At 45.6% G+C, this 25,091-nt stretch overlaps 2 protein-coding genes across 2 annotated transcripts in view; one reads left to right on the top strand and one right to left on the bottom strand.

Moving 5' to 3' along the window:
- Positions 1-689: 689 nt before the first annotated feature.
- PGS1 (phosphatidylglycerophosphate synthase 1) lies at positions 690-19,282 on the top strand (the record flags this gene model as incomplete). Its single annotated transcript, XM_009704073.1, has 10 exons — positions 690-812; positions 4,507-4,696; positions 5,839-5,916; positions 7,023-7,122; positions 7,881-8,070; positions 8,427-8,605; positions 9,522-10,055; positions 14,343-14,491; positions 16,863-17,005; positions 18,844-19,282. Coding segments are annotated over 9 exons (1,663 nt in total), but the record flags the coding sequence as incomplete, so codon positions are not given.
- LOC104164671 (dynein heavy chain 17, axonemal-like) overlaps positions 18,739-25,091 on the bottom strand; it is an 8,221-nt gene continuing 1,868 nt past the window's right edge. Inside the window, 10 exon segments of the mRNA XM_009704072.1 lie at positions 18,739-19,025; positions 19,802-20,027; positions 20,569-20,712; positions 20,972-21,154; positions 22,253-22,325; positions 22,327-22,421; positions 22,764-22,902; positions 22,904-22,932; positions 23,577-23,768; positions 24,335-24,585. Coding sequence (XP_009702374.1) covers positions 18,778-19,025; positions 19,802-20,027; positions 20,569-20,712; positions 20,972-21,154; positions 22,253-22,325; positions 22,327-22,421; positions 22,764-22,902; positions 22,904-22,932; positions 23,577-23,768; positions 24,335-24,585 — 1,580 coding nt within the window. The 3' untranslated portion in view covers positions 18,739-18,777.

Raw genomic sequence — 25,091 nt, 5'->3', positions numbered from 1 at the left:
CCCCCGAGCTGGGCGGTTCTGCAGAAGCGGTTGCTGTTTTCCACGGTGAATCAGCTGCTGAAAAGGCTGCTTAGGGTTACCTCAGGGATGGTTCTGCTCCTTAAGCTTGCTTTAGACCGTCACTTTCCTCTAGTTATTCGTCTGCCCTTAGGACAAGAAATGTACTTTGCTTCCTTGCTCTTTTTCATTTACTTTACTCCTGCTGTCTTTCAGGTGCTAAATGATATTCTCATTTGCTAGGGATAGCTTTCCACCTCGGCTATTGCAAGTGCTGGTCAGCCTCTGGAGCAGCACTGGCTGGGGCTTAGGTGTCAGGTACAACCCACCCGGACTGGGGGTTGTCTGTGGAAGGTGAGATACGCTGCTCCCATCAGAAAAGGGATGAGGACAGGTCTTAGTCCTGTCTGTGCTGGGGCTGCATCTGGCACGAGGGAGGTGAGGGGGGAAGAGGGCTGCTCTTCCCAGCGGCAGTCACCATTATGCTGGAGTAGGTGAATTATTAAACCATATGCAGATGGTGTTTTCATTGTCATTTTAAATGGATCTGAGTGGGCTGCTGTGGGAAGGAGCGTGCCTTCATTCCTCTTTCTGACATCTCCCTTGGGCAGTTGAGCAGTGAGTGGGACCCAGGAGCTAGCTGACCTCTGAAAATTGCCCAAACTCTCCCTTTCCTCTCTCTCCTTCCCTAGGGAGTGGAAGGGACAGGGAAGCCGCAGCTGCGCGGAGGTAGATCTACCCTTCTCGGTGCCAGACCGGCTGTGTGCCATGCTAAAAGGAATGCGCAGCCGCAACCTCAGAATGTGGTTCCTCCAGTCAGTCTTTCCGCAACTATGCTGCCCTGAACAGCTCCATCTCCTTATTTTTGCCACTGCACCACTGCCTTAGTTTGCTGCTGATGATTTTGTGGGGCTGTGCAATTAGGAGTAAAATTCATGCTAAAAGCAAAACATTAAAAAAACAGAGATAGTTGTCTTTCTGTAGAACCATATCTGGGGTTCAGAAGTGGTCAAACAAAATGCTTCAAAGGAGTCTTTTAAGAAAGATCTTTTCCCCCCAGTCTTTAGGCATCACTTTGCACCGTACTTGGTAAGAGAGCACTGGAAGGATTCTGTCTTTTGTTTTAGTTAGTATGATGCCTGATACAATCTTCTGTATGAGTTAAACTTATTTTTGTAAGGGTGGCATCTCTCAAATCACAGCACGCCCTCACTTTCCTTTTCTGCCTGGGCAGCAGATGTGCTTCAATTGTCCTCCCTGTTGTCTCAGAGTCCTATGTTAGTCCATGTTCTGCTGTATGTTCCTGGTTAAGCCAAGGAAATTATTTTCAAACTTCTCTTTTGGTTTCATCAGTGGTTTTTAGTGTAGATAGATTACTAGACTGAGCCCTGGAAAGAGACAACTGAATTCAAAGACAAGCAATTTGTAGATCCCCCTGTGTGGTGACGTATGCGTGGGTGAAAGGACTGCGCCGTATCCTGCAGTTTCACTTCACCTCTGGTTCTGCAGATGATGTTTTACAGTGAATAAGCGTGTTTCAGCTCCATCATGAGTTTGTCTACCAAAACCACAGTTTTTAAAAATAGAACACACACAAAAAATCCCTCATTTATATTTAGGGCTAACTTTTTATGCAGAAAAGATTTGAGGTGGTTCCTTTTAGTTCTGTTTTCTTTCTGGTTAACTTGATGATGTGGAGTACATGGGAAGGGCTCCCCTCCGCCCCCCCCCCCTTCCTCTGAAAACTGGTTTGAGCACAGGGAAGGGCCCCCCCCCCCCCCCCCCCCCTTCCTCTGAAAACTGGTTTGTCGAACTATGGAATTTTGATGATTTCTTCATAATGTTACATGGTTTAAGGCTTTTGTGTCTGTACAGTTGAAAGGATTATGTTGTACTTGGGTAGTCACTTGAGCTATTTTCAATTGCTGGTGAGTAGAAGCTGCCGCTTCGGTAGACAGTTGCTGTGCCATTGTTACTGTTGGCTGGAGCGAAATACTGATTTATTTGATAATTATACAAGCCTTAGGCTCTCAACACTAAATAAGTTCTAAAATTTCAGTATTAGATTAAAAGATCAAACAGTGTAGATATGCTCTAAATTGCATAGGCAGTAAAAAATCCAGAGTATATAATTAGTGGATGTCAATATTTGCATAGAAATAATCTGAAGGCTCAAACCAAATAGTGCTGGTGATGCAGGTTGATTTTACTCCCTCAGCAGCACTGGTAAAGGACTGCCTGAAGAGCGCCTGATCAATCCATAAACCTAATGTTTGGCCACATGGAGCGAGGAAGCAGTTTAACTTGCAGTTTTCATACTCTTTGCCAGAAAATGGCTTCTTGGAATCATGTTGCTGGAAAGTGGTTTCTCAGCCACTGTACTGGCTTTTGGAAGTGTAATTGGCCAGGATTGGCCAATGGAATAGTAAGGAAAATTTTTATCTCCTCTTGCTGATAAATTGTTATCATAAAATGCATAAAATTTGTTACTGTTATCCCCACTCAGTGGGGATAATTCCAGAGAACGTAATTTGTAATCGGTGGGGCAGGGTTATAGCCCTGACTTTGTTATTGCTCTGCAAGCCATGCATTTTGTTGTTTTTTAAAAAAAGTATTTTTGGATGCTAGTCTGAATTCATGTAGCTCGATCTTCCTGGCTCTGTTTGCCATGCTCACTTGTCGGTAACGTAGCAGTGGGTCTCTGCTTTCAGTGTGTGGCCTGTGCCTTGAGACATGAGTGGAGCAAAGATGTGCGAAGGTCCTGCTCAGGTTCTGTAAAGATTGACTAGAATGTGCTTGAAAACCACTATTTCTTGTATTTCTTTTGTGCTTTGATTTTTTTTTTTAAACATCTTCTATGAAATATTTCCATTGTTTTTAATAGCCTGTGTTGGTAATCTGTACAACTTCTGGGTGTCAAGTCTGACCCTGGTCCACGTGATCTGTTGAAAACCGCCATCCTAGGAATTCTTGCACAAATTGACTCAGATTTCTGTTGTGATGAATAGTCAGTGACAAACTAGTGGATTTTCCAGGAAATGCAACTGCAAACTGTCTGGCTTCTGCGTAAGGGTGTTCGGAAACCTTGTGAAGATCCAGTGTTTTATCATGAAGCAAATGAGTGAAATCAGCTTCCTGGAATCTGTGGTCATTTGGGCTTTGGATTGTGGTAAAACCTAAAAGTTCCTCATAGCAAATTCTGGTAAAGGCCATAATCAAATTTCTTCTTGGTATGTGGTGGTGGCAGAATGCATCAGGGTGGGTCACGATATGGTGGCTGCCTGTTGGCCTGAGGGGCCTGGCATTCCTCTGGGATGAGACCAGCCACCTTGGTTCTGTCTTGACAGCAAGTCTGAGTCCTGTGAGGAGGATTTGGAGACCAAAATGTTTTCTGTCAGGTTTGGGTATGTAGTTTAATCCCTTGCTCCTCGATTCCTGGATCTCATGGGAGTTGCTGCTGCTAATTGTGCTGAAACGTGGTTTTGTCAGGCGGACAAACTCCCACCAAGGGTCATTGTATGACTTGAATTTGCATGCATCAAACCTCTAGAGAAGAAAAGATGCCATTTGCTTCTGGTCACCCGCCCCCTCCCGAAGCATGACTGTTAGCAGTAAGTTGGTTTCTTCACTAAGTGACTTCAAAAGAATTAGATTTGTTCTGAAATTTCTTTTTAAAGAATGAGCTTCCTACTGTTTCCCTTACAGTTGCTTTGAAGTTTGTAAGAGGAGTCTTGACCTTCTTTTAGTACTTGTGCAGAATGCAAGTGGCATCCTTGTAGAGGGCTACCTAGTGTTTCTCAGTTGTGGTTCTTGGCTCATACCTGTTGAAACACACTCGATCCTTTGGTGGGTCATTCTGGTGATATGATTTCATCGTTTTTGCTAGGACTTGCACTCAGGCACTTAGCATATTGTAGATTTTTTTTTTTGATAAGTTTGAGTGGTTGAGCCATTTTTCTATTTTGTTAAGGAACTTTTAGAGTAGCATGATTCTTAAAATGTGTTTACCTGAAATAGAAGCAACTAACCTTTAGGCCAGCTAAGAACTAAGCTGGACATGAAAGTGACTGATACAAAGCTGATACATGTGTGATAAAGACAATTCAGAAATGACTGATTACAAGTATAGCTGGTACCGCAGCGGCACCAGCAGACATCTGATCTGTGGGTGTTTGGGAGAGTTCACATCTTCAGTTTCTTTGGCTTCCAGCCTGTTTCCTCTCCAGTGTTCCTGTTCTGATGAAAGAGATGTTTCCCCTCATCTCCCCTGCCAGCTAGGAGAAGGAGCTGGTGATGTTAAGATCTATTCTCCCACCTTTTGCCTGTGTTTTTCTGTTTCTAGGTTTGGCTTTGGTGATTCAGCTGGGATTATGGAAAGGGAAAGGCATTCTTGCCATTGTGGATCCTTACAATGTATTGACCCTGGCAGGAGCTCTTTACCTGCTTGGAGGCTGTTTGTGGAAAGCAAAGGCTCCACCATAAAGAATTTCTCCATCTTTTTTTTCACAGATCATCATGGGTTCTTCTAGCTCCTCTGCTCACCCCTCCTGTTCCTGTGATCACAGCCCCACCTTGTTCGCTCTGTCCAGAAGGAGCACACAGGTTCCAGTGGATCAGGAATCTGGTTCCAGAGTTTGGAATCTCCAGCTCGCATGTCAAAGTGCTTTCATCCCCAGCTGAATTCTATGAACTCTTGAAGGTAAGTTGTGGGTTCCAAGTTGCAAGAATGTTCTTCTGGGGGCTAGGAGCTGCAGTGGTTATGGAGAATCATAGATAAGTTGTTAGGAAGGGACATCTGCAGGTTACTAGTCCAGCCTTCTACTTCAAACAGGATTGTTGTCAACCCTAGATCAGGTCAGGCAGGCTTTGTCTAGCTGAGTTATGAAAACAGCTAAGGATGGAGGTTCTACCTCTGGGTGAGCAGTTCCAGTGCTGTGCCATCTTAGTATTTTACAATTTTTTTCTGGTGTCATACCTGAACTTTCCAAAGCTGTTTGTGTCTGCTGCTCAGCCGTAACTAGCAAGAAGAGTTTGGCTCAGTCATCTTTGTAACAGCTCTTCAAGTAGTTGCAGGCTGCGGTTAGATCAGTCCCCTTCAGCCTCCTCTTTGCGATATGAAACAAGCACAGCTCCCTCAGTCCCTCTCAAAGGTCTCTTAGGTCATTACAGTGTGAACCCTGTAATAATAATAATAATCCTGTGTCTCTTAGATAAGTAGTAGGGCTGAGGTGAGAATTTCTTTGTTTAGCTCTGTCACTTGAGTCTTTTCACAATGCGTGTTTAAACTTCTGAAACATAATCTTAGATCACTATGGTGAGCTGTTGGAGAATAAGGCTTGGGTGGACTGTGAAGGCAGCAGTTACCACCCCCTGCGGCATCGGTGAGCACAGGGGAAAGGAGGAGAGCTCTGTAAACAAAGATCTCAAGGTTCTAGCTAGTTCACAGGATGGGATACAAAGGATTAAAGCAGTTGCAGAATGAAAGGTGGGATTGCCAGTACTGATACAATCCCAATGTTGCAGCTACTGCGTGGTAACTGCTCTTGTGTATAATAGTTTTAGCTGCAGGGAATGTGTTCCTCAGTTGTCTAGTAAGCATTGATTTCTTCCTCGATTTTTGTGCTGAAACATCAGCTCTATGAAGACCTGTGTGTTTTATGTCTTTGCTATCAGTGTGTTATGCTCATGCCTTTCCTTCTACGAGGCAAGGGAGACAATGCTATGATTTGGCTAAAGTGGTTCTCGTCAAGGGAACCGCAGCTCTTCTGTGGTCTGGATCATTAGCTTCTAGTGATCACAGAGACCGAGGATGAAACTGAACCTATTTTCTGCTACTCTTAGGTGCAGATAAAAACAGCCAAGCAGCGAGTGGTGATGGCTTCACTATATCTGGGAACGGGGCTGCTTGAGCAGGAGCTGGTGAGTGTGGAAAGGGTTTGGGAAGGGGAGAAAGTGAATGCAGAAAGAAAATGCCTGCCTTTGCAAAAAGCATCCTGTTCCTGCAGGTATGAGAGGTGTATGTGAGGTGCAATTCGTGAGCTTGTAACATCCTTAAAATTTTCATATAGGGATTCAATTTACACGTGTTTTCTCCTCTCCTTGAGAGTTTTCTCAGGGTTCCTGGCTGTGTTTGTGTACTTGTACGTGGGGTGGAGGAGGGAGGAATTTGGAAGGGAGGTGTGTGGAGTTTTAGGCCTAGTACAGAGCCATGGAACTACTGAACTTTTTCACAATAAGCCTGGATCTTTCAGACTGTCAGAGGTTACTGGCATAGTCTTCAAAGGGTTTTTGCAGAACTGTGGGATCATGGGTAAATAATTTTTTTCTGGCATTTTTCTGGAACATGAATAAAGTTGTACGTATGTAGTGCTATGTTTTGTCCTCCAAGTACAGTATGCAGATGCAGTATTAGCTCTCTGCATTTAAGACAGAGGTCAGTTTTGCTTCATGTTGTTTATCTTTTTTGTTTCCTGTTCTTCCCCCTAGAAACAAAAGCATTGCCTAAGACCTTTAGGGAGAAGCCTGACCTTGGGCAGTTTCTTATGTTAGAATGCAGATTCCACAGCAGGGTAAAGGTGGACAGAGTCCTGCACAGGGTTTTGTGCCTGGCTTTGTCTGGGCTTGTACACAAGATTTGAATTTGCATGTGACAAACAGCCTTGTAGTTAAGGAGTAAAACTGCCTCTGCATCATTTGTGAACTCCTACCAAGGTTTCTCTTTGGTAATGCAAATCTATGATTCAGGAATGATGTCGAGACTTTTTCTGCTAATTTAATTGCTCTTCAGAGGCTTGAAGAATGTGCGCATGTAAAATCGATGCCCTTTCATGTATTCCTTTAGGCTCATAGCGTAGGATGCCAGTCTGACAGATGCAGAGTTTAAACTAGCAGTGTTTTGCATGAGTAGGAAAGACTTATACTAGGGTGTGGACGCTTTCATGGCCACCAGCCTCCTGTCTGCTGAATGCTTTCCTTATAAAGCTTTATTTGCTTTCCGTAATGAGTAGAGAAATCTCTCTCTGCAGGTGGATTGCTTAGAAGAAACACTGGAGAAATCACTGCATGGAAAAGGATCATCTAACCTCAGAGTTTCCATTCTTCTTGACTACACCAGGGGATCTCGGGGTAGATATTACAATGCTTTGTTTTCTTCGAAGGCTTATTTTACAGTTCAGCTGGATAAACTGTTTTTTCAGAGAGAGGCTGCCTTGACCAATTGGACTTACTTGCTTAAATCAAATACCTTTCAAAACTGGCCTTTTGTATAACAGTAGTGACTTCTTCCCAGAAAATCTTTAAGCTGAGCAGCTTTTCTTCTGAAAATAGGTGTCAGGAGCGAGAAGGGCCAAACTCTACTCTGTGCAACTTGTGCTTTCTTGCTTAGTTCACTTGTCAGTGCATTTGCACTTATCCATCATGCTCTCTTCTATTTTCATTTTTAAAAGAAAGTGGAAATTGTTGGAAGTAGCAGTACGCTTAATCAGAAACCTTTGTGGTGACTCTGTAGCATGTGTTGACTATTGGTAGACGTGGCTTGATTAAGAATCTTGAATGGTGTCAGATCTGCTCAAGTGACTGTTTCCAAGGCCCATTCATCAAAGAACTTACAGTTCTGGATGTCAATTTCAATATTGACATAGTGCAAATGAAAGCGATTAAAAAAAACAACCAACCAACCAACCAAAAAAACCCCCAAAAAACCCCCCACAAAAAAACCCAACGAACCAACCAAAAAAAAGGCGAAAAATGAGAACATGTTAAGTGCCAGCAGATGAGATGGGTGCTCGTTCTGTAAGCACCTTCTAGCTGAGGAGCTGTGGTGCCATGCCATGGTGTATCCTGTCTGGTGTGATCCTGTGTGTGAAACTTTCTTTGTCTCTCAGGTAGAAAGAATTCTCGAACAATGCTACTTCCATTGCTGCAGCAATTTCCCGAGCAAGTCCGTGTGTCCCTCTTCCACACCCCAAACCTGCGTGGACTTCTCAGGCTCCTGATTCCAGAGCGTTTTAATGAGACCATTGGACTGCAGCACATCAAGGTCTATCTCTTTGATGATAATGTGATCCTGAGCGGGTAAGTCCTGCCTCTTCAGGCCCTTACATGTTTTGTTTAGCTGAGGTTTTCAGGCAAGGTATGCATGCTACCAGTGTTGTCTGAACTTTGTTATTTACATCTGGTCTTTCCGTGGTGATCATATCAATGCTGTTCTGAGATGGAAGAGCAACCACAGCTCTTCCACATGAGGTTCTCTTATGAAAGAATCTTTCTCAAAAGGAAAAAAGAAAGACTTCTCAAGATGCAAAGGGAAATGGCCAATTTGTACTTTAGTCCAGTAATATGCAGAGTGAGATCTGTAACCTAGGCTGGGGTGTTCAGGATCATATGCCTATGCTCTGTTCTGGAACTGATCTCTTCTTTTTCTCTCCTAGCGCAAACCTGAGTGATTTGTACTTCACCAATCGTCAGGACCGCTATGTTCTCCTGCAGGACTCTCCTGAGATTGCAGACTTCTTCACGGAGCTAGTGGATGCGATTGGAGATGTGTCTCTGCAATTGCAGCGAGATGATACAGTCGAGATGATGGAGGGGATGATACACCCGTACCAAGGTAGGAGGGAGTTATCTTATCTGGTTGGATGATATGATCCAGAGGAGAGGAGTGACAGCCGGGGTTGAAGTCCATCCGTTTTTGAATTGCTGAGTGACCATTGTTTGCAGGCTGTGGGGTGTCCCATTTCTGTGCCATCCATTGTTAAAATCAAGATTGCTAGAATTTTGAGACTGGATCTGTCGGAGTGTTCCTAGCACAGTGGCTATCACCAGCTAATCTGGCAGAGCGTGCAAAGGCTAGAAGTTCCTCTGTAACTGTCACTGCTTCTTCATAATTCTGCTCCTTATGGCCTTAAACAAGAACTTAAATTCCTTGAGAGGTTCTTTCTATTTTTGATATTAATGTCTACAATTCTAGATGTTCTGTGTTTACATATTCTAAAAGTTTCATCAACGTAGTGCTATTTTTAGTAACTAATATTTTGTAGTCAAGTCTATTCTGGGAATCAAGTGAATATTGGATTAGGAAAATCAAGAACAAGTGTTGAAGTGGGCAGAGAAGGCCATTTATCTGGCAGGCTGATTGCATCATAAGTTTTTGTCCTGGCCTTGTGCACTGCTGTGTGATGTAAGCTTAGACTGTGAGCAGTAGTTTATTTTATATGTTCCCATTCATTCATGGTTACCATTTTAGCTTTGGCCTGGTCTTTTAATTTCTCAGTGGATTTTTGAAGCTGCTGCTAGTCAAGTTTCTTACCCTTTTTGAAGCTGAATATTTTTGTTCTGTAATGTAGCTTTGCTAACCTTAAAACATCTCTTTTGAGACTTAGGGAAGAAAGTTGTGTGGTCTTCGTGTTAGCTCCTTTTTGTTCTCATATTGGTGTCCTGTCAGTAGTTTTTCTTGCTACGTAATAGGTGATGCGTAGCTCTGTACCTTTAAGTCTCAAACACAATCTCTTGTGGTTTTCCTGCAGGAGACAAGATGGCTTACTGTGAAATAGCAAATCGAAGAGTCATGGAAGTGATCAACTCTGCCAGGACGCGACAAGAACTCCTTCACTCAAAGGCCTTCCACAGCAGCCAGCAAGGCAGCTCCTTGTTATCCCAGCAAGGCTCTCCAGCATCTGGGGGTCTGAAACCAGAACCTGACACCTGGATCTATCCCTTAATCCAAATGAAACCTTTTGGGATTCAAATAGATGAGATGGTCACAGAGACGCTGCTGACAGAGGCTGAACGGGATGCCAGGATATACCTTACCACTGGCTACTTCAACCTGACACAAGCTTACATGGACCTCATTCTGGGCACTAGGGCTGAGTATCGGATTCTTCTGGCCTCACCAGAGGTGAATGGTTTTTTTGGTGCCAAAGGGGTGGCAGGTGCCATCCCTGCTGCCTATGTTTACATTGAACACCAATTTTACAGTGAGGTCTGCTACCTTCACCAACAGGAGAGGGTCCAGCTGCAGGAGTACTCTAGGGCTGGGTGGACTTTCCACGCCAAAGGTAAGATCTCCGTTTCCCAAGAGGACTTGTTCAGAAGGCGTTTGAGACTTGTGCGTGTTTGGATTGCACAACTATTGAGGGCATGGCTGGGTGCCGAGTCTAGGCTTAACCTCCAAAATACTTATCCAAGATTCAGACATCTTGCTTGCATAAATCTGGAAGGTTTGGATCACTCAGGGGACAACCATGCAAAGTCATGCCTTGCCTCTGGATTACCAGTTTGAATATAGTCCCAGACATTATACAAGAATTGTCCCTGTGGTGACAGTAAGGCACCGTCTTGATGTGAAATTTGATGTGAAAGAAAAGGAAGCACCTGGATATATTTATGATCACAGTTAACAGTTGTGATGCAGTTGCTTGTACCTCTCTTCCCAGTTTCAGCAATAAGAAGTGACGACTGTGTCAGGGACCCAGGGGTGGGGTCTGCGGCAGAAGCAGGAAGGGGACTCGCTAGTGGTGACTCCCCAGTGGTCCTGGACGCCGTGTTCTCTTGGCAGCAGGTCATTGTGGGAATGATGCAGGCGTTGAGGAATTTGTACCAGCTTCTGTTTATGGTATACAGGAAAGTGCAGCATAGTGAATAACTGCACCCGTGTGCTTTCTGGGAGCTGGAGGCAGCTGGAGGGGAAGTTGCTGAGAAATTAATATTGCTTAACAAATGTAGTTAATAATAAGCAAAAATAATTCATGCTGCCATCATGGTCTTCTGTTGAAGACTCCAGATTCTTTCTTGCTTGATAGGTTGTGTACATCTTTCACAAGCTCAGTGCCAAATTGACGGAAGCATGAATGTTTTCCCCTGACTGGTTGTTGCTGGTTGTGTCTCTAAATTTTCCTTCCAGAAAATGTAGTCCTTGACTCTTATGCTCTCCTACTTTATGCACAGTTCTAAGTATGTGATTGCTCTGTAGTAGATTTTAATTATGCAAATGACCTAGGAAGTCTACTTAATTGAGGTGGTTTTTTTTGAGAAGTCTGGTGCATGTGACACTTTATAAATGTTGAGGTTCTTATGATCCTCCCACGTGAAGGTGCACCAGTGGAACACCTCACAAAACGACTTGGTCTCGTGGTCCAGCGTAGCCCTCGGCCCAGCTGAGACGTCTTTGCCACGTTCCACAGCACCTTCTGTTACTCTGATCTTCTGCAAGCAGAGCTCTGCACCGTGTCACCGTGTCACTTCCTGAGATGGCTCGGTGGTCCCCTAGGACAGCTCTGTTACTGTAAGGGGACCCGGCCTGGCACAAATTAACAGGCGGGTTTCGCCAGCCGGCTTCGCAGTGTGCTGAGGGGCATTTCCATTGTTTGCAGCACTGTCTGATGTGAATGCTGGAAGGATGCAGCCCTCCGACCTGTTCCTGTTCCGGAGTTCTTCTCCCGTTGTTTGTTGAAGGAGAGGAGCTGTTAATGATTGTGGGAATGCCTCTATCCGCCCTGCTTCCTGCAGGGCTGTTCAGGGGTGGTGGGGAGAGAAAGCTGCTGAGTAGGTCTTCTTTTGACTGAGGAAAATACCCAAGTGTTACTAGGCTGCCTCTATGTCGAAACTACAAACCTTTCTGGCGAGTGTTGTGCCTTTCCTGCAGTGAGATCAGTAACTCTAGTGCGGTAAAACCCTTATCTCAATCCAGGGCAGCCTGAAGGAGGTGCCTGCCTGGCTGGGAAGTCCTGTGTGGTCTGTCTTCCAGGAAGCGTGTGCTCAAGCAATCTGTGGTTCGCAGGTTCCCCTCTTGCTGGGCACTGCTGGCTCTGAGTGGGATTTTGTGGTTTGATGTGGATTGAGCTTGGAAGGCATGGGCTGCTTTTCCAAGCTGCCAAACTGCTTGTGGCAGTTGATTCCTTTTTGGGCCGTCTGTGCCTTCTGGTGGAAGGACTTTGGGCTCTATCTACTGTATGGTGTTCTCCTTGAGAGAGGGGACACAGGACTGGAGGAGTTCAGCAACTCCCATGCTTGGCAGGAGGGACAGGCAGAGATGTTTGCTGCCTTCTTCCCATTTCCTCTTCGGAGTGCTGGAAGGATCAGCGTGTAGCTCCCTTCTCTGGCACGCTCTGCCCTTTGGCACATGTTTGGTTTGCCGGGTTTCCTTCTGCAGGAGTGACGCAGTGTGTGTGAAAGAGAGGACAGGTCAGAAGTGGGAAAAGGAGGAAACCTTGGAGACAGATGAAGGGCAGTTGCACGTGGAGTCTGGCTCCTGGAAGAGGACATGAGATCCCTACCAGCAAATAGTGCCTGTTCATACTTCCTTTTTGGGCTAAGACAAAAGACACCTTTTAGTCTCCTACAAGATCTAGCTGATTTACACCAAACTGTGACTGCTGTTTTGTAAACCCTTCCAGCTCCTCTTGAAACATTTTGTATCCTCACGCACAACTTGCTGCAGTGTGTATTCCCAACTGTCCTTAGGTTTGTTCAGTGCAAGTGCGGTTGTAGCGGAGGCTTGCACAGCCATTGTGTACGTGTGAGTAAGAAATGCAGACATTTACAATGAGAGAGGCTTTCCTGGGTGTAACATCGTGAAGCCTACCTGCAGCAGTGCACATCTACCCATCTTCTGCATTTCTGGGTGTGGTGGTGTCGGTGACACACATACATCCCTTAGGATTAGGGTCCGTTCCATGCAAGTGTTGGGTGACAAGAGTGCCGGGCAGGTGGCGGTTTGCTCTGAGATAAACCTGTGTTACTGCTATTGAATGGCATCTGGGAAACTGCGCTTCCCCTTTCTGGAAAGGTGAGTCACTGTTTGAGCAGATCCTGCCAGGTGGCCATAAAGCCAGAGCCACCATAAAGATTTTAGGGCTGCCGCGTGACAGCTTAGAGTGCGGGAACGTGCTCCTCGTAGCTGCTGCCCGGGCAGGGCTCTGGCCCTGTTGTTGGGAACCTTGTGCCGCGACTGGGCTGGGGCACCGTGCAATCTGTGGCAGCCGTCCTACTTGGTGGCAGAACTTGTCGAATCTCTGTGCCACTTGGGCGCTTTTTGCGGCTGCCAGAGCCCCCCGCATCGGCGCTCCTGCCCTTCTGTGTGTGAGGATGAGCCTGCGGAGGAGTCAGTCGTGCGGCTGAACTATGGGTAGTGCCAGCTCTGAGCCAGGAGATGTAACTCAAAGTGGCAGCAGAGCTGTTGAGTGTGTGCAGCGTGGGGGTGGGGAGGAGGTTACAGGAACCAGTGGTGAATCGGCAGCTTCTTACTCAAGGCATTCTTGGAACTGCTCTGGGGTTGAGTTAGGAAACCTGCTTCTATTTTAAGGACTAGGTGGTTTTTATGCTACGGTTTCTTTGTAGTCTTTGTGTGACTTGCAATAGGGATAAACCATCTATCAGGGACCTGCCCAGGGCTGTTCCAAGCACTTGTGCCATGCTAAGTGGAGAGCAAACACTTCTTGGGTCCGTTTATACACAGAGAATGGCTGTATAGACTCTCCTTGGCAATAGTCCTGGCTCTCCTGTGGCATGCATAGCTGTTCTTTCCTGCCATGCTACAGTGGCGTGCTTGGAAATAGTACGGTGTTTCCATCTTGTGCTTGAAAAAAACAGTCCTGGGTTGTGTCACGCTTGCTCTTGTTGTTGCACTGGCAAAGTTGTGTGTGAAATTGAGTGGTGAGAAGATTTGGGACTCTTGCATCCTGGCAAGAGTTGGATTTCATCTTCAGGTGGCTCCTCAGGAAGTGAGTGGGTGTAATAATTTGTACTTCTCTTACAAGTCTTTATTTCATGTGAATTCACCTGTCAGAGCAGGGAGATGCCTCTTCATGTCACTGTTTTGTGTAGTCTCGGTAAGGCGTTAGTCACTGTGCAACTGCACTGCTCCCAGTTCTGGAGCTGACGGGTCCAGGCCTGGCTTGTGTGCCTGGTGCTCTGCTGCTTGGTGTAGGTTTTCCTTTACTGAAAAACTGTGTGTCTTATTTCAGTGTTTCTGAGAGATGCCGTGGTACAAAGCGACCTCTGGCTTAATGATAGTGACTCCTTTGGGATTATTTTGGGGGCCCACCATGCAGCATATTTACATTCTTAAGAGTGTGTCCCTAGGGCAGCACTGAGCGTGCTGCAGGCCCCCTGTTAAGAGACGACAAGTTTGGACAACGCAAGCTGTGCAGGGGTACCCCAAGATTCCTACGAAGCTTTACAAGACATGCTAGACCACCTGCAAGGAAGCTTTCTTTGTGTTGTGATCTTTTATAGTTGCTGTAATCTAACATGTTTAATTCATTCGAAGTGAAGTGATTGTGTGAGGCTACCCGGGTCATTTCCTTTGTCTGCCACGCTTCCTTTCTCTCCTGTTTTTCCTGCAGGCCTCTGGCTGTACCTGGCAGGAAGCGATCTTCCCTGTCTAACTCTGATTGGCTCGCCTAATTTTGGATATCGATCAGTTCATCGTGACTTGGAAGCTCAGATTGCGATAGTGACAGAAAATAAAGCTTTGCAGCAGCAACTCCATCAGGTAAGCGGCTGGTTATGGGGAGATAACATGGATGTTGTGCTTCTTGGTCACATAGGGAATGCTGATGACGCAGTTGCAATAAAAACCTACAACTACAATAATTCAAAACCTTCTTGAGCGTAGGAAGTCTCAAGGAGCTGTCAGTTAAGTGACTATTGATGAGATGCCTGCTGCAAGTGCCTGTTTCTGGGAAATGGAGGCCATAACAGGAAAGAACACGTGTCCCCAGTGAACTCGAATATCGGGAGTGCTCAGGCACTGGATGCTGAGAGACACAGCATTCAGAGAGGATCTGCTGGCTCTCCTCTGCTCACACAGCACATTCTTGGGCCTTACCCCCAATATTTGGGCATTGCCAAGGTTGCACCATGCTCTAGGATAATGAGGTCAGGCCCTTTGAATTGCTGATCTTGGTCTTCTGGAGGATTTTGCTTCTCAGGCATTTGGGAAATCCTTTGTAGGAATATAAATGCCAATCAGTTAGCTTTTGGGTGGCTGCCGCAGGCAGTGGAGGTGACTAAAGACAGGGGATCTTAGTGTAGTTTCTACAAGAAGAGGATTTCTGGGCTAGTTGGATTGCCCATGAGGTTATATGACATAATATAATCTTGAATAATAATGTGACATTATATAATCTTGACACAAACATTTCTGAGTGGTTTGATGTTCAGTGTCCCAGGGTGGTTTTTGTTGTTGTTGTTTTCTTTTTTTAATTAGGCAGCTTGGACTGCTCAGCACTTTTGCTGCTTCTCTAAACCCTGTCTGGTTCTCCAGCTGTCTTGACTCTGAATCTTCTGGTGGAAGTGACAGTGTCCCAAGTAATTTCTCATGTAGTTCTCTGATACGAAGCAAATTGGTTTGGTGCCTCTGTGTGTGACTTAAGGATCTCAAAAATGTATTCTGTTAAGCCAAGTCCTGGCATAAGAAGGCACAGTTGTCTTCAAGATCAATGGGAATTGCCCTATTGCATCAGGGCTCTTCCACAGGATGAGTCAGAGTATATCTAATCAAAAACAATTCTATTACTGGAAGAGTTGCTCGAATATTTCAATTCATATCTTGCCTCTACTTGTTTCTAATGGAAGGGGAGAATCAATGAAAATATGACAAAGGAATTTTCTCAAACAGTGCAGCAGTGATCTAATTTAAAGGGCTTTAAACCATTCCCATTTGCTGGAAGCTGATTTTGAGATTGGCTGTTTGTTTGTTTACTGTTCTGTGATCTTTCTTTAGAAGACTTAATACATTACTGGTACGCTGCCATGAAATCACTTTGCCTATGTAACATTCAGTTCCATTTTAAAAATGTGTGATGAGGTTTGGGAAGAAATTTGAATGGTCTGAGTATCTTTGGATGCTCCACTGAATGAACTGAACTTCAATTCAGACAACTGGTCTCACTTCCAGTGATCAGGTGACCTCACCATATCCAGATGATCACAGTGCAGAATCTTCATAGCAGGACTGACTATAGCTCTTGGAGCATTTGGGGTTTCTAAAATTAGACTAATTTGGCACACAAATATCTTCCTCCTGTTGTTGGTTCATCTTTTTGGTGTTACTTTCCAGTGCTTGGTTCCTGCTTCCCTGTTTCACCCTGAATTTAAACAGTGCAGAATATTTTCTGTTGTTTGTGACAGCTTAGCTAATGAAAAAAAAAAAAATTATCAACAGACTTACAGTAGATGGTCTGCTCCTTGTTTGCTTGCAAATCTAGAAACCTGACTGGCTTTGATAAGAAAACCACTTCTACCTTTGATCAAACAGCTGCTTTCACGTGCAATGCGAGCATGTATTATCATCATGATGGTTCATTTCCTCCTTCAGCAGTATTGAGTACACACTGGAGAAGCCTAAGTGTTTCTGGTAATTTAGTTGAAATCATGACTGCATATTCATTTGAAAACACAGTGCTTGAGCTGTGTCTAGAAAGAGCTGCGTAAGCCAGTCTCTTGAGATTATGGTAAGGTTTCTTCTTCTGGCAATTACAGTGAGGGATTTAGGATTTTTCTGAAAGTGAAGCTTAGCTCTCTTGCAACTGTGGGGCACAAAAAGACAAAACCTTCTACCTTTGTTCTTTGTAGAGTTCAAATCGCTAATTCTTGAGATTCGGTTACTGAGTGCACTGATAGTCATCAAAAGTGGCAGGCGGGTGTGAAGGACAGATCCTGTGCTAGGTCCTTGGTGGTTTAGTTGCTTTGTGAGTTGTACTGCATGGAATGAGACTCTTACGTTCAGGCTTGTGGGAGAAGTGATGCATCCTTTTGGCAGGATCCATGGCCAGTTTTATCCGAGAATTCGCTTTTCTTAAGAGCCATTATTTAATTTAACACTTAGGATTTACTGGGATAATGTTTCTTTGCCTGTATAGGAGCAGGAGCAGCTTTACCTCTGCTCAGGTGTAGTCTCATCGTCAACATTTGAGCAGCCAAATCGTTATGTGAAACTGTGGGTGAAGCTGGTAACACCACTGATCAAGAATTTCTTTTGAAAGAAGAAAAGTTGCTGCTTTGGGTGAGTTTTCTGCTGTTCTTCTGGGGAATTTATATTGCACTGACTGCAATTAATAAGTGCAGTACTCTCTATCGTGTGGAAGAAATAGATCATGGAAAAATAGATGATGTGGGGGGAAAAAACAGACATCTCTCTTTTCTGGGGTACTTGCCACTGACTGGAATCATTGCTCAAGGTCTCTGTTGGGTTTCATCTACTAGAATTTCTGGAAGGGTCAATGAAAGAGAACCTGGACAAGGGTATTTCCCATGCATGGGAATAAAACTTCCATTTCTGAAATGTCCCTTTCAGAGTTTTGTGGAGAGGTACTGTGTTTATTTTATCTTGACTAGCTAACAGAAGACATTGTTGGAATACTTAAAATGTTTTGTCTTCTTTTTATCTGATCAGTGCTTTGCTTTTAACCTTGTAGATGTTGGTTAACAGGGGCAGTTGTTTTTGCTTTCCTACTTTGTACAGTGTCCTGGATTTGCCTGGCTGTTCGACTGCCCAGTAACTGGAGCCCTTCTGAGCTTCATGGAATCGCTCTTAGATTATTTTTTTTTTTCTGTGCTGTGGACATAGTCCATGTACCTAAGTGTGTGCCCTTTATGCTGAGTGTTCACACATCCATTTTATTTACATAAATATGGTCTCCATCTCTGGGGTTGTGTATCTGGCTCCTTCATGTTAAGATGTGTTATGTCTTTCATGAATTGCGGAGATAGAGGACTTTTGGTGCTAATGTGATTTTTGGCTGTTACTTGCGGAACGTAGGAGGCTCAAACCGTAACACATACCCTGCAAAGAAATTGGTTGGGAAGCCAGGTAAAAATGTGTTAGAGCACAGGCTTGGGCTGCCCTATGAGTTTCACTGGTGGAGTATGTGCAGTGTGTTCTGATCTTTTTTGCCAACAAAAGGGGTTTCTGGCACCTGAAAAGGCTGAAGGTAAGTGTAAAACTTCATGGTAACTTACTCTAAATGCTACTAGTTTATAAAGAAACAAGCAGCTCTACTGTCCTCCCCTTGTGGCTTTTCTTACCGCTAGCTGTGAGGGATGTTTTATGCAGCTGTACTTTAGAACTAATTGTTCAGATATTTCACGGAGTGGGATTTTGGTGAATTATTTTATGCTAAAGGGACAGGCCTTGGCTTCCATATGGTGGCCAGAGCAGATCTAATCACCCTAATAGGCATCACTGCTGGTACAAATTACTTGTGAAAGAAAGGGTAAAGTAGGTTCTATAACCTAGAAATAGAAGGAAACACTTCGGAGACTGATCTGTTTGCGGCTGGACTTTCTTTGGGTTGTACAGGTTGACATGTTGGTGAACTGGGCCAAATCTGTGCCTTTCTTCTTCCATCTGGTCTAAACAGATACATGCTTCCATGCAGGAATGTGTCGTGCGCGCAGCTTGATGAATTTCTGCTCGCAGTTAGCACTGAGCGATCAAACAAATAGCTGTGGAAAGACAGAGAGCTATGAGAAGGAAAGGAATCAGCATAGTTGCATGCAGTTATTCTGTTTGGCTTCTTTCGGTGGTGTGGCTCTCAGCCAACACTTTATCAGAAACCACCAATTGAAAACCAGTATCCACCATGAGAAACTCCATGTATTGTAAGAGCAGTCTCCACCTGACAGCAGTTTCAGCACTGTTTTTATTGATACTTTGCTAAAATAGTTCTGGTACAATCAAACTTAGTCTAAGTTACACAACTTTGAGTTGTGTGTGGGTTGTTTGTTTTTTTTTTTTAAGTAAAAGTATTTGCTGTTTTCCATAGTCATTAAAGTTTAGATCTGTAAGAGCAGAGCAACAGCGGCAAGGATCCACTTAGCGGCTTTTTCTTTTGTCTTTAGGTTAAAGGTCCAGACGTAGGTGGGACCTCGCATCCATGTCTTATAGACAGGACATTCATATACGTTCTTGGTGTCCATGTGGTCCGCAGGGATGGCTCTGATGAAGATGACTGGCATCAGGAACGTCAACTCCTTCAGTCGAGCGTCTGCGATCACACCAGAAGGGATGTCCCATCGAGAGCCTGCAATATTATGAAGTTGTCAGGGTACCAGCTGCCCAGTGGCTTTTTCACTTAGAGAGGGCTGGTTTTGTAACTACTAATGGGTGGGAAGGAGTTGTTCTAGCAGCACAGTGGAGGATGGAGTGTGAAGGTTGGGTAGCCGTGGCTTAGTAGTCGTTAGGGCTAACATGTTATCATCTCACTGTGACTCATGAATGCATTTTGCCTTACTGCATGTGGGATGTCTAAATAAATTCTGTCCCCAGTCATCCCTTCCGCACAGGTTTACATGAAAGTTGCATAGCTGAAGGCAGAACTTGGCCATGGTGGGAACTATGATAAACTCTCCTCTGTGGTCTGGGCTTTTGTTTAAGTGGACCCCTTTAGTGCTCTGCTGATCTCATTCCCCCTCATTTTTTAGCAGTAATTATTTTAGATTCTGAGTTTCCTGATTTGTTTTGCCCACACATCAAATAAGAGCCCAATATATTTATTCACTAGAACTGTGTAGCTTCAGACAACCCAGTCATTAGGTTCGTGATAGACGGTCTGACTTTCCCAGAAACAGTTTCTGGTTTGTGAATCTCTGCTTGTAACCCGGGTGGGTGCTGCGCTCTGCTGGCCTGTCTCTGGCATTAGCGTGGAGTAAAGGCTCCCCTGCCTGCAGCTTTTGCAAAAGGTGTACACATTCAGATAAGCCGGTGAGTACTAACACCTGCTCTGTTTGCAAGAATGTTTAAGACTGAACTGGGCTTTCTCCATATCTGAAACATCCCATAAAAGATGCCGTCTTTTACCTTCCATGAATAATCCATGCACATAGGAGCCTTCTCTGGGTGGAGCTGTTATATCCTCGCGGTTTTTCTTGGTCACTTCCACTGAAAGACACATCTTGTCCAGGGGGCATTCATTTTTTCTGGCTGTGGACTGCATGATAGCAGTGAGGAAGGACTGGAGATTGAAGAATCCTGCCAGCCACACAGTTGCAGGCAGCACAAAGTCTGTTGTCCAGACTTCCAGTTCCTGGAAAATAAAAACAGCAAAGTACTTCAGAGTGAAGCATAGCCTTTGGGCACCTGAATACTGCTTTGAGACATGATGTGACAAAGAGCTGATGCTTCACTGTGCCTAACACGAGCTTCAGGTGATCTTCCAGAGGGAGAGACTAGGATGGAGGTTGTCTGTGATGAATAAATAGCAGATTCCACTGCAGCAATGAAACTTAAACCGTTAATTTGGATTGCAGTAAATACTGCTATTTTTTTAACAAAGCCACACTTTAAAGAGATGGTTTTATTAAATTTTTTTTTTCTTCTGAGACATACAAAGTTATGATGGGGTTAGCTAACGTTCTTTTGAAACAGTGATATACTCTAATGGTGAACCCTTTTCAAACTTCTGCTCTCATTCTTGGGGTAACAGGCCATTTTGGGTACTTCAGACTGCTTAAATTAATATTGAAAAATAAACCAGTTAACTGCCGTACAACGATGGAGGTGATTCCTGGTCTTCTGTGGTATCCGCTTGCTCCCTAAGCTTTAACTTTCACAAGAAATCTGCTCACCCTGATCCGAAGGAGCAGATCTGCATACCAGGCTCCTAAGCTAAGAAGAGAGGGATAGGCATAACGTGTCCAGGATTCAGGAACATTGTCGTAGAAGAGAGCGTTTGCCAGCTCTTCCATATCTGATGTAATTGTTAGCTCTCCCTTTAAAAAAGAGAAAAGTCTGGGCAGTTTTATCTGAAGAAAGCAAGGCTGATGGAAGTATTTGGTCTGATACTTGGTAAGAAGCAGGAGGCTCGTACCGTCTGGCCATACCCCACACAGTGGGAGGTGTAAGAGTGTGAGCAAGGGTAGCCAAGCACTTTGTACAAGATGGGGGTCGGAACGATTGACAACCATTTGCAAATCATGGAAAGTTATTTGTTTGGGGGAGGCACTTTCTAGAGACATACGTAATGTTTACCTTTAGTCCCGCGTCTAACTCTTTCAAAGAGCGCCTGATTTCATGGGTCAAGATGTTCATTCTTTCACATTCCTGGAAGGCAACTACAGCATATGGAGTCTTGTCCACAGCTTTCACCATGATCTCCACCATATTGAATGGCTCTGGCAGCCTCTCGATAATCTCGTCTAGGACTGACTTCACCTGGAAAGAATATGAAATAGAACTGCTCTTATCTAAGGAACAATGCTGTGGGTGAACAGTTAATTAACCTAGTAAGATTTTTCTTTTTCTGCCTTTCCGTTTTCCTGTGCTTTCTCCTCTGTTACTAATACTCCATTCTTTCACTAACTACTCTTGGATATTAAAAAGCTGCAGCTCTTTTTCAGTAGCCAAGAAGGTAAGAACTGAAGCCATGGAAGCTGTGAAATTAAAATGTAAAATCCAGGGAGTCAGGAGGAAGACTTTTTTTTTCCTTTTTTTTTTTTTTAAAAAAAAATAATCTATTTTTAATAGTTGCTATCATGAATGGAAATTACTAAGCCTGCTCCATCTGCTGAGGACGCAGCATGTGAGCCACATTTTGCCACTGGCACATCTCGACCCCATCAAAGAGTAACCCTCCTGAATGCTGCTGACTTCTGTAACTGCACCATGTGTTCAGATGGAGTGAAACTTGATGGGGTAGCGTTTCAGGCCCTTCTCTTTACCCTTTGGGCTTCTCAGAGGTGCTGAGGAGAGCAGCTCATGGTCTTATGATCTGCGTGACTAGCTGCCTGCCTGTCTGGGGTCTAGATTGATGCAAGAGCAGGGAAGAGGGGAGGGAGCTGCAGATGGGACAGGGACAAGTAGGCAGCCGCAACCAGTACGTCATCACCCTGGGCTGCGGTATCAGTGCTGCCTTCTCAGCGGCTGTAGAGCAGTGAAGAGTTTGCTCGTGTTCAATTACATCACCAATGCCAGAGACTGGCAGAGTTACTGAAATGGAAACGAGGCCCTGGTCACAGAGAAACTGAGTGCAAATACACTTAAATAAGAACTTGACAGGAGTGTCCAGCTGAGCAGAGACTGCAGCGTTACTTGTGAGCTCTGCGCTAGCAGCCCCCCCCTCTCCAGGCTGAGAGCGTGTAGCATTAGGTACTGGGCTAGAATCACATCTCTCTGCTGTCTTGTGCTGGTAAGAAATCGGTTATTATTACAGGTCTTATTCTCCTGTCCGTTGTGTGTGGGCCTGTATCTGTCCTCCCCATCTGGCCTCTGGATTGTCATTGTTTACTGTAAAGAGGCAGAAAATTTACTTGCCTTTTCTTCTTGGGAGACACCTGAGCCTCCTCCAGTGTCTGATTCTTTAGGCTGCATTTCCAAAACTGTCCGAAGTGACAGTCAGGAACCCAATTTCTGCATTGGGGTGAAGGCCATACAAGTAGGGGCTCTCCGGCGGCAGGTTGTCATCAGTGTACACATGGTAGCCCTAAGCACAGGGCAGACACTGACGTTAGTTTAGCAGATATGTACAAAGCAGCACGAGTTTCACTTCAGCCTTGAAAATACGTCATGGGTTTTCAGTGGTGGTGCTTCACAGCCAGCTGGCGTTGCTTATTCAAGATGTTTTTTTTGCTCATGTCTTACCTAAGTTTTTCCCTTACCACCCCAGCCACAGGAATTATTTTTGCTGTCATTTTGCATGTTTCCATGGGATTGAAACTTTTTTCCCCTACATTCCCCCTTGATTAGCATGAGGGAACTCTGACTAGTGCGCTTTTATCCAGAGCAGTGGTTTTCTACAGCAAATTGCAGTGTTAATCTTTCTTACCTTGTAATCCAAGTTGGGAGGGATCAAAAACCTTGGAGCTAAATACACTTCCCCTTCCAGCATCTCTGCGTGGATGTATTCACTCAGGTAGGTCCGACAGAGCCGGCGGTCCCAGTCGTCTGTGATATGCCCCCCGTACAAAGAGGTACCGGAGATCATCCCATGGTACCTATGAGGAGAGACTCACTGTCGGCTTTCTGTCTGGCTCCCCAGAAGTCTGCTGCAACCCGGGAAAGCTGCAGGTGACTGTAGAGCGTCCAGGGAGGTGACTGTCCGTGACAGTCCCTGGACCCGCAGAGGCTCGGTGACAGAGTGAAGGGGAGCAAGACAGGGGACCTTGGCTCAGATGCTTCTTGTGTTCACCCACAGATTTCACCTTGTCCTGGTATGGACACAGCTGTCCATACTTTGAACCCCCATGAGCCTGTCTTTATTCAGATCAACGTTGATCATGTCTGTGAGGCCAGGTGAAAGCAGGACTCTCCTGAGGGTGAGACCTCAAGCCTACTCATTGCACCTTCATTCTCAGGGTAGGCTTTGCCTTTTAGGTGGAAAGTAATTTAAAAAAACCAACCCAACAAAGCACCGAGGTGTGAGCCCGCTTTTCTACCCAGCTCAGTCAAGCTGAGGACTCTGCACCTTCAGCTGCCAGAGCATGCAGGCAGCTCCCTGGGGAGGAGGGGAAGAACTACTGGTGACACTGTGTTTCTTCAAGAGAAGGCATTTGTGCAGCAAACTGATGAATTTTTAAAAAAAGGTTGATTGTCGTAGTGTGTCCTGTGCTGAGGTATGGTTGCTTTATAAGTCCCTTACCTTGGGGTTAGTCTCCAAGTAGTTGTACAGGACGTTAATCGATATGGTCAGGTCACTGTTGTTGAAGGGGTAAGATCTGTTCCAGCCTTGAGTGCCGAACTTGTGCCGCTCGGCCACCACCGCGTGGAAGTAACAGGGTGCAAACAAGACACATTTGAACTCGATTTCTTTGCTGCACATCTCTAACGTGTCCTGCAGTGGAATAAAAATGAGAGTGGGTTTGCAGGTGAATGAGAGAATATCGCTATTGGGCATCCCTCTGTTGAAGAAAATCAACAGACGATGGCAAAGGAGAGCTGGAAGTTGTTTATTAAAACAAAAAACAAAATTATCTTTTAAAGATTTGCTAGTTGGTTAATTTTTGCACTCATTTGTTTATAAAAAAAAAAATTGGGAATCCACGTACACCCTGCTGACAGTTGAGGAGGCTTGTTCATGGCACCAAGCTGCAGCAGCCTGACATTCCACCTTGGGAAAGGCACCAGTAATTCAGCACCCTCTCTGGTCTGGGAACTCTCGGGCAGCTCTGGTTACCCCTAAATCACGTCATGACAAATGTGGGCTCTGGGCACCCCCAGGAGGATGTGCCTGGGGTGGGGGGGCTGGCTCCTGGCGCAGCATCCGTGTCTACAGTGATGTGCCCAAAGATGCTCAGCCTGTGAAACCCCAGGGATGGGGTGAGCTGGGCACGCTGAAAGGAACTGGCTGTGCACAGCGCGACCACGGTGGGGGAGAGCAGCACGGTGGGGTGAGGGTACCTGGGTGAAGAGGTCGAGGGCTTTGTGCAGGTTGGCATACATGCCTGTCGGCAGCTCATTGGTGATTTTGATGGCGTTTTCCAGCAGTCCCTGTGGGATGATGTGCGCCTTGGGGCTGGGGGCTGGCTCGGCGCTCATGAACGCCCGATAGTCAGCATGGCTGTTTAGGCTGTACTGCTCCACCATTTTCTCCAGCGTGCCCAGCCACCGGCTCACCAGGTGGATGTTCTGCAACAGGAACCCCTCCTGTACTGCTTGGGCCAAAGTACAACCTCGGGAATCACTCATTCTCCCCCAGATTCCTGCCGTGGCTCCACACAGAGCAGGTGCGGCACAAAACAGCACCGCTTGGGCTGGGGACACCCAGCTAACCCAGGCAGTGTCACTGCCATCACGTGGGGTACACCATGGAAAACCCTGTGCCCTCATTGCAGGGCCGCCATCCTCTTTTGGCAGCCTCCCACGCTTTTGGCCTCCACTCTCTGTTGCCATTCTCCTCCTTTGTGGCCCCTCTCTGGTTCCCTTGGCGCAGGCCGGCGGTGTTTGGTGCACACCAGAGATCTGTCTGTCCTGGACGTCCCCTCGCCGCCTGCCTTGCCCGTGACGGTGCAGTGAGGGTAAGGGGCTATTGTGCCCCGGCCCTTGCCTGCTGGTACCTCCTCCATCCCCTCCCGCTGCAGGGAGCAAGGGGTGCTGTGCTCTCCCCTCCATGGCAGTGCCCAGCAGCGCCTGCTTGAAGGGGCGGCAGTCGCTCTGC

This window comes from Cariama cristata, unplaced genomic scaffold (assembly GCF_000690535.1).
Source record: "Cariama cristata isolate BGI_N322 unplaced genomic scaffold, ASM69053v1 scaffold30907, whole genome shotgun sequence".
NCBI lineage: Eukaryota > Metazoa > Chordata > Aves > Cariamiformes > Cariamidae > Cariama > Cariama cristata.
Note: the sequence above shows the minus strand (reverse complement) of the source record. Positions and strands in the feature narration are given on the sequence as shown.